General features: G+C 41.6%; 2 protein-coding genes across 2 annotated transcripts in view; both read right to left on the bottom strand.

Annotated features, from left to right (window-relative positions):
* CPLX4 (complexin 4) overlaps nt 1-6,288 on the bottom strand; it is a 39,923-nt gene extending 33,635 nt beyond the window's left edge. The window contains exon 1 of the mRNA XM_038744058.1: nt 6,122-6,288. Coding sequence (XP_038599986.1) covers nt 6,122-6,288 — 167 coding nt within the window. The remainder of the gene's footprint in view (nt 1-6,121) is intronic.
* Nucleotides 6,289-10,167: 3,879 nt separating this feature from the next.
* The window catches only part of LMAN1 (lectin, mannose binding 1), a 40,149-nt gene continuing 35,626 nt past the window's right edge, over nt 10,168-14,690 (bottom strand). Inside the window, exons 11-13 of the mRNA XM_038743412.1 lie at nt 13,466-13,619; nt 11,678-11,799; nt 10,168-10,730 (exon numbers count right to left, since the gene is read on the bottom strand). Coding sequence (XP_038599340.1) covers nt 10,694-10,730; nt 11,678-11,799; nt 13,466-13,619 — 313 coding nt within the window. The 3' untranslated portion in view covers nt 10,168-10,693. The remainder of the gene's footprint in view (nt 10,731-11,677; nt 11,800-13,465; nt 13,620-14,690) is intronic.

The following is a 14,690-nucleotide window of genomic DNA, read 5'->3' as shown; positions in this document are numbered from 1 at the left end:
CTTGATGACCTTAGGTAGAGAAAGAAAAGATGGAGATGGTTTACATTAAGCAACTTTCTCATTTTTTCACCTCAAATATTCTCTTTTCTGACCTTGAAGACCCTAGGTAGAGAAACACAAGCTGGAGATTTTTTCATGAAGCAAATTTCTCCTTTTACATTACAAGTACTCTCTTACTCATTCTCAGTTAAAAGACCTCAAAGGCTTTTGAGGCCTTGAAGACCTTAGGTGAACAAATAAGCAGGAAAGTTTTGGCATGAAGCAAAATTCGAATTTTTTTTATACCCCATATATATTGTCTTTTCAAGCCTTGAGTAACTTAGGTAGAGAAATTAAAGCAAGGGATTTTTCATGTAAAGCAAGGGTCTTTTCGTGTAAAGCAAATTTCCTCTTTTTCACCTCAAATATTCTATTTAATAGCCTTGAATAATAATAATAATAATAATAATAATAATAATAATAATAATAATGACATTTGTTAAGCACTTACTGTGTGCAAAGCACTGTTCTAAGCGCCAGGGAGGATACAAGGTGATCAGGTTGTCCCACATGGGGCTCACAGTCTTAATCCCTATTTTCCGGATGAGGTAACTGAGGCACAGAGAAGTTAAGTGACTTGCCCAAATTCACACAGCTGACAAGTGGTGAGGCCGGGATTTGAACCTATGACCTCTGACTCCTAAGCCCAGGCTTTTTGAAGACCTTAGATAGAGAAAACAAGATTATTGGTTCAAAGCAAATTTCTCCTTGGGCACCTCAAATATTCTCTCAAGGCATAGAAGATCTCAATAGAGAAATTGAACCTGGAGGTTGTTTGCATGAATCAAATTTTTTCTCCCTTTCACCTCAAATATTCTCTTTGAAGGCCTTGAAGACCTTGGGTAGGAAAATGAAAGCTGGAGATTATTTGCATGAAGCAAATTTCTCCTCTTGCACCTCAAACACTCTCAATTCATTTCCATTGAAAGGCCTTGGAGACATGAGGTGGACTAATGCACAGGAGATGCCTCAGCATAAAGCAAATTTCTTTTTTGTTGCTTGCTTGTTTGTTTTTAATGGTATTGGTTAAGCGTTTAGTAAACCCTGGGAGAGGTACACTAAATCAGGTTGGACACAGTCTGTGTCCCACATGGGTCTCACAGTCTCAACCCCCATTTTACAAATGAGGTAACTGAGGCACAGAGAAGTAAAGTGAGTCATCCAAGGTCACACAGCAGAAGAATGGTGAAGCCAGGACTAGAAGCCAGGTCCTCTGACTTCCAGGCCTATTTTCTATCTACTAGGCCATGCTACTTCCCTGTAACTCTATAATTCTGTTACATCAGCTGCCTTTGACACTGTGGACCACCCCCTTCTCCTCAACACGTTATCTGACCTTGGCTTCACAGACTCCGTCCTCTCCTGGTTCTCCTCTTATCTCTCCGGTCGTTCTTTCTCAGTCTCTTTTGCAGGCTCCTCCTCCCCCTCCCATCCTCTTACTGTGGGGGTTCCCCAAGGTTCAGTGCTTGGTCCCCTTCTGTTCTCAATCTACACTCACTCCCTTGGTGACCTCATTCGCTCCCACGGCTTCAACTATCATCTCTACGCTGATGACACCCAGATCTACATCTCTGCCCCTGCTCTCTCCCCCTCCCTCCAGGCTCGCATCTCCTCCTGCCTTCAGGACATCTCCATCTGGATGTCCGCCCGCCACCTAAAGCTCAACATGTCGAAGACTGAGCTCCTTGTCTTCCCTCCCAAACCTTGTCCTCTCCCTGACTTTCCCATCTCTGTTGACGGCACTACCATCCTTCCCGTCTCACAAGCCCGCAACCTTGGTGTCATCCTCGACTCCGCTCTCTCATTCACCCCTCACATCCAAGCCGTCACCAAAACCTGCCGGTCTCAGCTCCGCAACATTGCCAACATCCGCCCTTTCCTCTCCATCCAAACCGCTACCCTGCTAATTCAAGCTCTCATCCTATCCCGTCTGGACTACTGCACTAGCCTTCTCTCTGATCTCCCATCCTCGTGTCTCTCTCCACTTCAATCCATACTTCATGCTGCTGCCCGGATTATCGTTGTCCAGAAACGCTCTGGACATATTACTCCCTTCCTCAAAAACCTCCAATGGCTACCGATCAATCTGCGCATCAGGCAGAAACTCCTCACCCTGGGCTTCAAGGCTCTCCATCACCTCGCCCCCTCCTACCTCACCTCCCTTCTCTCCTTCTACTGCCCAGCCCGCACCCTCCGCTCCTCCACCACTAATCTCCTCACTGTACCTCGCTCTCGCCTGTCCTGCCATCGACCCCCGGCCCACGTCATCCCCCGGGCCTGGAATGCCCTCCCTCTGCCCATCCGCCAAGCTAGCTCTCTTCCTCCCTTCAAGGCCCTGCTGAGAGCTCACCTCCTCCAGGAGGCCTTCCCAGACTGAGCCCCTTCTTTCCTCTCCCCCTCGTCCCCCTCTCCATCCCCCCGTCTTACCTCCTTCCCTTCCCCACAGCACCTGTATATATGTATATATGGTTGTACATATTTATTACTCTATTTATTTATTTATTTATTTTACTTGTACATTTCTATCCTACTTATTTTATTTTGTTGGTATGTTTGGTTCTGTTCTCTGTCTCCCCCTTTTAGACTGTGAGCCCACTGTTGGGTAGGGACTGTCTCTATGTGATGCCAATTTGTACTTCCCAAGCGCTTAGTACAGTGCTCTGCACATAGTAAGCGCTCAATAAATACGATTGATTGATTGATTGATCATACTCCTCCAACAACTTAATATGCACACAGTAAATGCTCAATGAACATAACTGATTGATTGTTTGATCCTGTTTCCAGAAGCCATCCTTTATCTGGCTGTCCAGTCTCACCTAGTGACTCCTCTCCTGGACAGTATATATACTATAAATGATGCTGGACTTTCCAGTCAAGGAATTGGAAACATAACACAGTCCTTCAGTGAGATTGACACTTGGAGTGAGTGAAAGCAGGCAGGGAGTGAAAGTAAAAGCAGAGGTACACATGGTAACAAAAAAGTACATCAGAAGCTACTGAATAAATGGATAATGTAAACTGCCACACTTTTTTATGGTATCTAAGTGCTTACTGTGTATAATAATAACAATCATAATAATAATAACAACAATAATAATAGCATTTGTTAAGTGGTTACTATGTGCAAAGCACTGTTCTAAGCACTGGGGGGGATACAAGGTGATCAGGTTGTCCCACAGGGGGCTCACAGTCAATCCTGTACATATGTATTTACCTGTATATATGTATATATGTTTGTACATATTTGTTACTCTATCTATTTTACTTGTACATATCTATTTTATTTTGTTAGTATGTTTGGTTTTGTTCTCTGTCTCCCCCTTTTAGACTGTGAGCCCACTGTTGGGCAGGGACTGTCTCTATATGTTGCCAACTTGTACTTCCCAAGCGCTTAGTACAGTGCTCTGCACACAGTAAGCGCTCAATAAATACGATTGATGATGATGATGATAATCCCCATTTTCCAGATGAGGTAACTGAGGCACAGAGAAGTGAAGTGACTTGCCCAAAGTCACACAGCTGACAATTGGCGGAGCCTGGATTTGAACCCATGACCACTGACTCCAAAGCCCAGGCTCTTTCCACTAAGCCACACTGCCTCTCTGTGTATCAAGCACTGTTTTAAGTGCTGGGTAGATAAATGTTTATCAGGCTGGATAAAATCCCTGTTTCATATGGGGCTGACAGTCTGAGTAGGAGGGAGAACAAGTATTGTATCCCCATTTTGCAGTTAAGGAAATTGAAGCACAGAGAAGTGAAGTGACTTACACAAGGTCATACAGCAGTGAAGCTGGGGTTAGAACACAGGTCTTCTGACTCCCAGGGCTGCATTTTTTCCACTACAACATGCTGCTTCCCACTGTGCTTGCCACATCACACATCAGTGCTAAGGATGGCTGACAGATGCTATGACCAGAGAGGTGGGGATAAGTTGGGGAATCTCTCTCAGAGGAGGCGGCTTTTGAGGCAAGATGTATGGTGAGCGGGACTGCACCTGCCAAGTCCGGCACCCTGGGATCGACGACCTTAGACAGCAAAACTCTGAGGTGGAAATAATGAGATCAACCCTGCCAGGAGTCCCAGGCTGGGCTGAGGTAGCCTGCTGACTCTGGCTCCGGGAGACTGCACCCTCCCTGTCAGTCCCTGGCTCTCAGCATAGATATCACCTGTATCACCTCCAGGCACAGAGAAAGCTGACTGGTGTTTCCCTTCCTCCGGAGCCACAGATGAATATCCCGGAACTTGAAAAAATGGTAGGGAGGGTGAAGTCTTGACTCCTAGCTCCAGCTGAGCCATCAACTTCCTGAGGAACTGCGGGTAAAACCCTCAGGCAGGCCCTCCCCTCACCTGCTCAAAACTAAATGAGACTAGAGCATTAGCCACCTAGCCAGATGCTCTTGTCTTGCTTGGGGGAATGAAGTAGTTACTTACAGAGGACCAAATAATAATAAAATAATAATAATGACAAAATTTGTTAAGTGATTACTATGTTCCAGGCACTGCACTAAGCCCTGGGTAGATACAAGTTAATCAAGTTGGGCACATTCCATGTCCCACATGGGGCTAACAATATCGATCCACATATTACAGATGAGGGAACTGAGGCACAGAAAAGTTAAGTGACTTGCCCAAGGTCACAAAGCAGACATATGGCAGAGTCAGGATTAGAACCCAGGTCCTTCTGACTCACAGCCCAGTCCTCTATCCACTAGGCCACACTGCTTCTTTGGTCCCCCCTTTTTTTGGATGGGCCAAACTTTCATTGCAGCTCTCTGTTGCTCCCACCTAGTTTGAAAACCGGTCGGGGGGATGCTTCTCCAGGGGATTTGTTTCCTTAGGATCCTTGTTTGCCAATGAGGGTTATTTATATGCTTTTCTACCACAGCCCCAAAACATTTGATTGGAGCTGAGTAGACTTTTCACAGACTGTAAGCTCATTGTAGGCTGGGGATGTGTCTACCAATTCTGTAATATTGTACTCTCTCAAGGGCTTAGTACAATGCTCTGCATACAGAAAGTGCTCAATACAATGGATTGATTTCAATACTTCCCCCTCTCCAGATGGCTTATTGAGTTTATCAGCATCTCTAAGTTGGTGCATTCACTTTTCCTTTGACTACATCTCCCTCCACCCAAAGAAAGAGGCGACACCTCCTCCCAGTCCGCTACCACCACACAATTAAGACAGCTTACACTAAATACAGTCTACTCTTGGCTTCTTGGGTGCCCCAGGCCCCTTAACCTTTTCACCAATAATCACCTTAGCTGCAGGATTTAGACAACCATTATGTAACTGATCACTAAGAAAATACCTTCACTGGTAAGTGGGTGATTTGGGAAAACTTTTCTGCGGCAGCTCTAAAGGTTGGATCCTATTTCAATTCTAAGTAGACTATAAATTCATTGTTTAATTACATTTGCCTACAAAGTAAAAGGAAAACTTCTGCAGTTCAGATTAGATTTAGCTAGTACTAAGACATCAGTATTGGAGGACTCATTGAGAGCCCTTTGGGTCTATGATTTGAAAAAGCGTGGTCTTTCTCTAATTTTTAAGGTTATCTAAAGTGTCACAGGCACATTGTCATTATTCTCTTGAAAAATGCTGAGTTCTTGGAAGAAAACTTCATATTCCTCCAATGAGTTTTGCTGAGGACTAGGAGCATGCAAGGCAACAACCACTTTCTTTCAGCTCCTCAAGAGCAATCTGAATATTCTTCCCTGTTACGTTCAGTCTTAAAGGCCCCCACTCCAAGTCCCTGAAGTGTACTGTCCCCACTTCCATCCAAGCAGCAGCCCCCTGGGAGGGTGGTGGAGGTGATAGGAATTCCATCCTTAAAGATGGAGAGGGAAGGGAGGTGGCGAAGCTTTTTTGCCCCATGTCACACTGGAAATGGTTCTTTTCTGGGTTGAGTAGATGAAGAAAAACAGCTTCCTGAAAAGAGAGGGGGAAGTGGCCTTTGAAAGTGGAGGAGAGAATTACCCCCGCCCCCCCCCCCAGTCCCCACCCCCCGGGGGGAGGGAAGGTTGGGATCCGAGAGTCAAGCTGCACTGAAAAGGGAATGAAGTAGCACGTACTCACTTCTCCTCAACCATTTGCTTTTGATATTCCTCATATTCCTCTCTAGTCATTCCTGCTGTGGCAGCGGGGTCAGAGGCCCCTCCTTCTTCTTTACTTTCTTCAGAGCCACGGCCGAGTCCTAAATTCTTTACTTGGTTACTCAGCATGCTTTTCATTAAGAAAGACATTTTCTTCTTCTGAAGGAAAGTCAAAACCAAAACCCAGACCCCCCCAAATCCCGAGGAGAGTCCCCTAGAAGCAGTAGGAATTGAGCCACCAAGAGCTTTCTACAGCCTCTCTGGCTCTTCAAGGGCAGTCTGACACAGAAAAACAGATGTCTGAATGGTTGCCGGTCATAATCTGGATTAAAGTGATGAACTCCTTAGTGTACAGAGACAGATGGTTCAGATGACTTAAAAAAAATAAAATCATTAGATGCAACTGACTGCTTTCTATGTTAATGCTCCACTAATTTCGACGAAAAAGGATCCATGGGGTCTAGTCTTTTAATTTACCTTTATGCAACCCACCCAAAATCTCAATCAGCAGCCCAAGAGAACTTCATCAGGAAACATTAAATGAAATAAATCATAATAAGCAGCAACACGGGCCAGGGAGGACCTGGGTTTTAATCCTGGCTCTGCCACGTGTCTGCTGTGTAACCTCCGGTAAGTCACTTAACTTCTCTGTGCCTCAGTTCCCTCATCTGTAATATGTGGATTGATACTGTGAGCCCCATGTGGGACATGGACTGTGTCCAACTTGATTAACTTGCAATAATAATAATAATTATGGTATTTGTTAAGCACTTACTATGTGCCAAGCATTTTTCTAAGCGCTGAGGTAGATACAAGGCTATTAGATTGTCCCACGTGGGGCTCACAGTTTTAAACCCCGTTTTACAGATGAAGTAACTGAGGCACAGAGAAGTTAAGTGACTTGCTCAAAGTCACACACCTGACAAGCGGCGGAGCAGGATTAGAACCCATGACGTCTGACTCCCAAGCCCGTACTCTTTCCACAAAGTCATGCTGCTTCTCAACTTGTACCTATCCAGGGCTTAGTACAGTGCATGGAACATAATAAGTGCTTAACAAATACCACCAAAAAACCCAACAACAAATAAACCAAAAGAATGGCATGGCGAAGCTCCAGCTGCTGAGTCCAGCATGCCTTTGGAAGCAATCTCAGTGAGACCTGGAAACTAGATTTCTTCATTATGCCAAAAGAACCCCTTTACTCCAGCACCCTGTTTCACTGAACTCTGATGTCTTTGCAGGTAGCTTAATAGTTCTTTGGCTTTACCTCGTTAAACCTGGGTGTAATTTAATGGGGAACAAATTAAGCTTCAGCCTCTGGCCTCATAAATTAGCTTCAGAACTCTATTTTGGAGACAAGAGCTGGTGAGCTGTAGCACAAAATTGTAAGCCCCTCAAGTTCAGGGATCATGTCCACTAACTAGGCTTGGGAGTCATAAGGACTTGGGTTCTAAATCCTGGCTCCATACTTGTCAGCTGTGTGACCTTGGGAAAATCACTTAACTCCTCTGTGCCTGTTACCCCATCTGCAAAATGGGGATTAAGACTATAAGCTTTATGTGGGACAGGGACTGTGTCCAACCTTATTAACTATATGTCTTCCCCAGCACTTAGTACCGTGCCTGGCACATAGTAAGCACTTAAACACTGTAAAAAAAAAGGTAAAGGTAGGCCATGTGATGTTGAAGTCTTATGTTTTTAAAAATTTTGTTTTTAAAACATAGACTTTACTGCAGCTTCTTATCTCCCCCGCCCCGGGCCAAAAATCCTGTCCATACCCTGACTTTCCCATCATTGTAGGCAACACCATCGTTCTCCCCATCACAAGTCCAGGGAAGATGGAAAAACAGAATCCTAGTCTGGATGCTAATATTCCTCAGGAGTGAATGAATAATTGCTGAAATAAAATCAAATTTAGCCAAAACACCAAAATAATCTTAGACTTCAAAGAAGAAGAAACTTATTTACTAAAATATTTCTTTATTTGAATAAGGTTACTGCTTTTTAATTCCAGCGAGTGTTGACGGAAAACACGCCCCCAAAACCAACTAGGAGGTCTATTTTCCATTTGAAATTGACAATAGAAAAATCTTTTCTATCTTACAGGAATATTAGTAAAAGAATTTCACTTTAAATAGGCAAAGCAGATCTAAAAAGTTGCAAATAATTTTACACTAGGTCTAAAATGTATTGTCCCCTTTGAATCATGTGTTCATTATGCCTTGTAATGAACCCATGGATTGGGAGATTCAGTCACAAAGTCTCAAAATTTAAATCCCATTTTTTCCAAACGAATTTGTGAATGCCCTGAATCTATTTGGTTCACCCCACCCTCTTCCTGGTTTCTGCTTGAAAACAAATCTACTTTTAATAATTAAGGCAAAGTGCACAACCATTATCATGAATGCCCCATATCCTAGTTAGCTACCGCTGCTTGGGAGTTAAAAAACAGTTGGATAGGGACAGGAAGCCAAGTCAGCAGGTGAAAGAGGCAAAATCATGGCTGAGCTGACGATTAAGAGGCAGAGGCAAATACTCTGTAAAGTTTCTTCAGTTAATAATGCAGTTCCGCAATTGCTCTTAGTAAAAGCAACCTTCAGGAAGTCTCACATACTAGTAGTAGTGCACTTTAGTTGAATGAGGTAATATATTGAGCGTTACCCCTCCAGCACTTGGTACAGTGCTTGCACACAGTAGGTGCTCAACAAATACTATTGATTAACCTCTCTCAAATTACATTATGGTAACTAAGAGCTAGCCATAATATTCTGTCATTTCAAAAAATGACCTCCTAAATACAATAACTTAAATATTGAAATTGTCCAACATAGTTCTAGTCCAAGGCACCTGTACTTGCTGGTGTGAAATGTGAGTAATCGTATTTCATTATCTGGAGTGACACAAGCTAAAAATTCTTGGAAGTGACTGTGTTCAGCTGAAATTTCTTCAGAAGTTATTTTCAATAAATTTGGGGCAAAATAAAATACTCCAAATTAAGATCAAATAACGGTATCAACTCTGATATTTTAAGGATTGTTATTTGCAGGTAAATAAGGAGCTTAGAAGTTACCACGATCAGTATGAAGTGATCGGTCACAGACAGCCCTCTTGTCTTAGCTACATTCAGAAGCATTCACTTGTCAAAAACATGCTGCATAGATCTGGAATTACATCAGTATTGCAGGCACGATGAGAACATGGATTTCAGAACACTGAATTTGGCAGCATTTTCTCTTAAAATGATGATTCACCGATTTTGCATATTACATCCTAAAGCCCTTCTGATAATACTAAAATTCCTCTGGGCCTGATAAAAAGCAAATACATCACTACTGTGTCTCAGAAGTGACCTAGACGTGAATTAGGTTTAAATGAACTTCAAAGCATTAACATTTTAATGAAAAAAAAACCTCCTCAAAACACTATAAGAAGTATTTACACTTAGTATGTAAATGAAGTGAATGAGTCATTCTGAGTTTGGAGCACTTAGAATTTATCCAGCATTAATTCACTATTGCTACAATGTACCAGAGCTGGAGATTCAAAGAGGCAACACCGTGGCCTCAATTTTTTGAGGCAGGGGGAGGTAATAGAGCAGCAGCACTGTAGAAGTGCAACAGGGGTTCTTCCCATCTGGTACTCTACCCTCAAATTGGACAGGGAATGAAAATGGTAGAGAACTCCATTGGCAGAAAGGCCAAACCACTCCACTCACGGGAGGAAAACTTAAGCAAGAGGCTATTTGCCTCACTTCTCAGGAGGGCTTCTCCATAGTTTCACCTTTCTCGAACTGGGCTCAAATTCTGGAGTAAATTCAAATGCAAAAGACACTTTAGACTAACATATTTTTTCTAAGAGACTTTCAAGAGAATGGGCTGTCTTGAAATAAGTCACTTAGTAAAATGTTGAGATTTCATATCACAAAAACCGTTCTCAATAAAACCATTTTGCCAACCTCATTTTTAAATACAAATTACTGGATACCCAGAGGAGAAAAATCACTTTACAAATCTTATGAAACCCAAGAAATCCTTTTATACATGTACAAGAGTTTTTATTTGGGCTAAGGAAATTGTGATTTCAAAAAAAAATTATAAAGAAGATTGCCAAACTGGGTCATGGAACAGAAAATCTGACCCTCCATAATAATTCTCGCTACTTTGACAGACTTGATAAGCTAGTTGGACTTTATTCTTTACAAAATTATTCTTTGAAATAAAGAGCCTATGACACCAGACTTATAGGAAGTGAGCTGTTGCCATCGGGAATCAGATGTGCAGAACAATACTTGGAATTGTGCACTCAAATCCCCCACTCCCACTGAAAATGGGTCTCTCACCAATACAGTGTTACATGGCTCTGCTCAATTTTCCCTTGCAGTCCTCATTGGTTTCAGGGTTACTCTTACCAATATTAAACTAAATACTTCATTGTAACAAAATTTTAATAATTTAGAATATTGATGCATTTTAAACACTTCAAAATTCCCTCATTTACAGAAGTAAGAGTTCTGTGCATACATACATAATGTACACATACACAAATGAAAGGGCTTTCAGAAGAATTTTTTGGCTGCTGCTTCTTGTTGACTCCTAAAAGAGAATACATGAAAATCATTAAGAGAATCCCTATGTTCAGCACTAAACATTATGTTGTTTATATTGTACTCTCCCAAGTGCTTAGCAGTGCTCTGCATACAATAAGCACTCAATAAATATGACATGAAAAGAAATGGAAAAGCACATGTCAAGATTACTCAAATAAGGGCATCTTCAATTCATGTGCACATGCTTTTCACTTCAGATACTTTCAGTGCCCAACAAATTCTAAAAGCCTGATAAAGTTATCTGAAGGCTCCTTAAAATTTGATAAAAAAAAACAAAACACCTGCATCTCTCTATGATTAGCACGATGGACTGGAAAAGCCCGTTCCTGTGAATTAGCCTTAATTTTGCTAACACCCTGCCTTCTGTTTAAATGACTTGGGTGTCCTATTTTTCTGAAACCAGATGCTAGATTTTCCCAGGCTTCCTTGGCCAGCCATGGTTTCCTAATCACGGCTCCATATCGAAGTTCAGTTTCAGCATACCATCTTGGCTACCACCATTCAGTCTGGAGTAATTTTGGTTTTCAATTCCTGTCAATTCAAGCCAGCTGCATTTGGGATCACACTATAATTCTCCAAGTGTCAGTAGTTTGTTAACATTACACAGGAAATTTACCTGAAACTGCTCAAAGTTCATCACCACTATAATGTGATTTTAGGTATAAGAAGTCGCAAGTCAGACCATGAATGGCCTGAAACCGACTTAGAAGACTTAGTTCGTTTTTTCAGACATTTCTGAATTTCAAGTGGTGTCACAGAAGTTGGGCACTACCTACCTTACCATCTAGATTCCACAAGGCTTTGGTCCCCCTTCAATACCTTAACCCCTGTGGCTGACCAAAAAAGCCCAGAATATCTGTGTTGATACTAATCAAAATCCATTAAGGGTGGGGACACTGAGTCACTTTTGATAAAAAAACAAACAAACCTTACCTATACATGGTATAACCAATGAACAATACTGTCTGCACAGCTACAAATATGAAGAAGTGTGTTGTAGATAAACATGATGGAAATGGTGGTAGGTCTGGACATTTTGGCTTCTCACTTGATGCCTATTAAAACAGGAGCACATTTATTACCCAAACAGCATTCTCTATTTATTATTTTAGAATTAGAACCCAATGGAAATGGTTACAATAATAACAGATTCATATCTTGAGGCTACCCTGCCATTTAAATTAGAGGAAGTTTGGCAACAGCTTCTGGAAAGGAAGGTTTGAGAACGACCTTCCTCTCCCCCTACTCCCCCCGCCCGCCGCCTTACCTCCTTCCCCTCCCCACAGCACCTGTATATATGTATATATGTTTGTACATATTTATTACTCTATTTATTTTACTTGTACATATTTGTTCTATTTATTTTATTTGGTTTATATGTTTTGTTTTGTTGTCTGTCTCCCCCTTCTAGACTGTGAGCCTGCTGTTGGGTAGGGACCGTCTCTATATGTTGCAAACTTGTACTTCCCAAGCGCTTAGTACAGTGCTCTGCACATAGTAAGCCCTCAATAAATACGATTGATTGATTGATTAGTACAGTGCTCTGCACACAGTAAGCGCTCAATAAATGCAACTGAATGAATGAATGAACGAAGATAACTACAGCAAAGGACAGCACAGAAAAGTACTGCGAATTGATTTGCCCACTCCTATCCCAATTTTTTTGGATACAGCTGGTCAGGGGAAGCAACAGCTTTTATTTCTGAAATAAGAACACAGGGAGGTAGAAGAAAAGCAAAACCTCTCTATGGTGTGGCTTTCAAAGTATTTTTTACAAGGCCCAAGAAGCAGCTATTTAAGATAATCTTAAAAAAAATAACAATAATGATGGTATTTGTTAAGTGCTTACTATGTGCAAAGCACTGTTCTAAGCGAAAAAACCCACTACATTTTAAACTCAATTGAAAGGCTCAAATAGGCTCCCAATCAATGCTCAACCAACTTTTCCCCACTGGTTTTACTCATCTTTTCTAGCATTTTACTAAAACCCCTGATTCTATTAAAAAAACACTTTCATTTTGCCGCAACCCTCGGATCGGAATTAAAGGTTTCAGTTGGGACTAGGGTTTCCTTAAGGGGCAAACTGGACAGCTCAGGCTAAGCTACAAAAGGAGAGAGACAACCTCAGCGTCCTTAATCCTTAAGGATTTAGGACAATAGACTGCACACAATGAGCATTTAAATACTGAGGACTGATTCTGTCTTGCCAGAGGCCAAATAGGGCTCAAACAGTTTAGTTTGGTTTCTGTTTTTCCTAGAAATGCTTGGAGAAATCATTAATCTTTCTGAATTTGGGGGGCCCAGAGCAAACAGAACAGGGTCACACCCACCACTGCCCAGGCTTTATTGAAAATAATTTGAATTCAACCAAGACTGAAGTCTCAACTTTTTCTAGTATAGTAGTATAACTGTAGTTTCTTAAGAGCTTACTATGTCTCAAGTACTGTTGTAAGTGCTGGGGTAGAAGATACAAGTTAATCAAGGTGGACACAGTTCCTGTACCATTATAGGGCTCAAAAATCTAAGTAGGAGAGAAGAAGTACTGAATCCCCATTTTACAGATGAGGTAACTGAGGCACAGAAGTTAAGTGACTTGCCCAAGGTCATCCAGATGGCAGGCGGCAGAGCCGGAATTAGAACCCAAGTCCTCTCAGGCCCATGCTCTTTCCACTGAACTACACTGCTCCTCAAACAACACACAAGTGGAAGGATAGGAGTTACCATATTTCGTTGAACTAAGTGTTCTATGTCTCTCTTTACTACATGAAGATGCTCTTTAATGTCATTGAAGTGCTGGGTTGTTTCATAAACTCCTCCTGCAGATCCAGTGTGTTGTATTCCACTGACCAATCGGAGGGTCTCACTCATGGAGTTCCTAGAAAAGAAAATCCTGTTACATCAACTGCTTTAATGACAAGGCACATAAAAGATTTATGACGTTAAAGCATTTTAAATGTCTATAGGTTCATTTCTAAGATCAGCTTGTTGCACCTTTTTAAGGACTGCTTGGGGACTTATTTTGAGAAGAGATCCTAAATAGGTAAATTTAACAGGATGTTAAGCAACAACACATGATTATTTTTTTTCCAAAGGCATAGTTGAGAGATGGCCACTTTGGCTAAGTTATCTCAAAGCGTGTTGGTTTGACCTAGAGCATTAAGATGAATACTGCATAATGCTTTTCTATTTAAAGGAAGCCAAAAGCTGTTTCTGAAACATAAATGTAGTAAGAAGAAATGAAGAGGCTTTAAGGATAAGGAAAGATTTGCTCAGTTTTATGATTACCTTTTACAGGAGAAATTCATTCAATTCTAGACTGTGAGCCCGCTGTTGGGTAGGGACTGTCTCAATGTGTTGCCGACTTGTACTTCCCAAGCGCTTAGTACAGTGCTTTGCACACAGTAAGTGCTCAATAAATATGATTGATTGATTGATTTCCAAAAATTTATTGCTGTTGGAGCTGATGAATTTGGAAATAGTCACACCACCGTCACTACAAATTTTAATTCCCCACCAATTAACTTTATAAGAAGTTACATGTCATTGACTGTTACTATTTGCCATTTGTCCATTAAACAGTTAAGTAAATAGGAAGACATTTCATTCAATATGTTCACACGATTTCCTCTATTGGATGCTTCTTTTCAATTACAGAGAGGATTAAAGTCTACAGATAAAATATTTACACCATGTTGAAGCTAATCCCTTCTTTATTATTTTCTGCTCCATCAATCTTAGCATCTGCATCTTGGATTTTCTTGACATGATAATTTGTTCAGCTAACAGCTTACTTCAACTCTGCCCTAAGCCCTATCAACAAACTACTCCACTGAAGCAACTAAGACGTTACATGACTCACACTGCTCTCCCGTTGTATGGTATTGGAGAACAGTGCTTAGTACAGTGCTCTGCACACAATAAGCACTCAATAAATATGACTCAATGA

Source organism: Tachyglossus aculeatus, chromosome 3, assembly GCF_015852505.1.
Source record: "Tachyglossus aculeatus isolate mTacAcu1 chromosome 3, mTacAcu1.pri, whole genome shotgun sequence".
Classification (NCBI taxonomy): domain Eukaryota; kingdom Metazoa; phylum Chordata; class Mammalia; order Monotremata; family Tachyglossidae; genus Tachyglossus; species Tachyglossus aculeatus.
The sequence above is the reverse complement of the archived record's forward strand: the minus strand, read 5'-3'. Positions and strand labels throughout refer to the sequence as shown.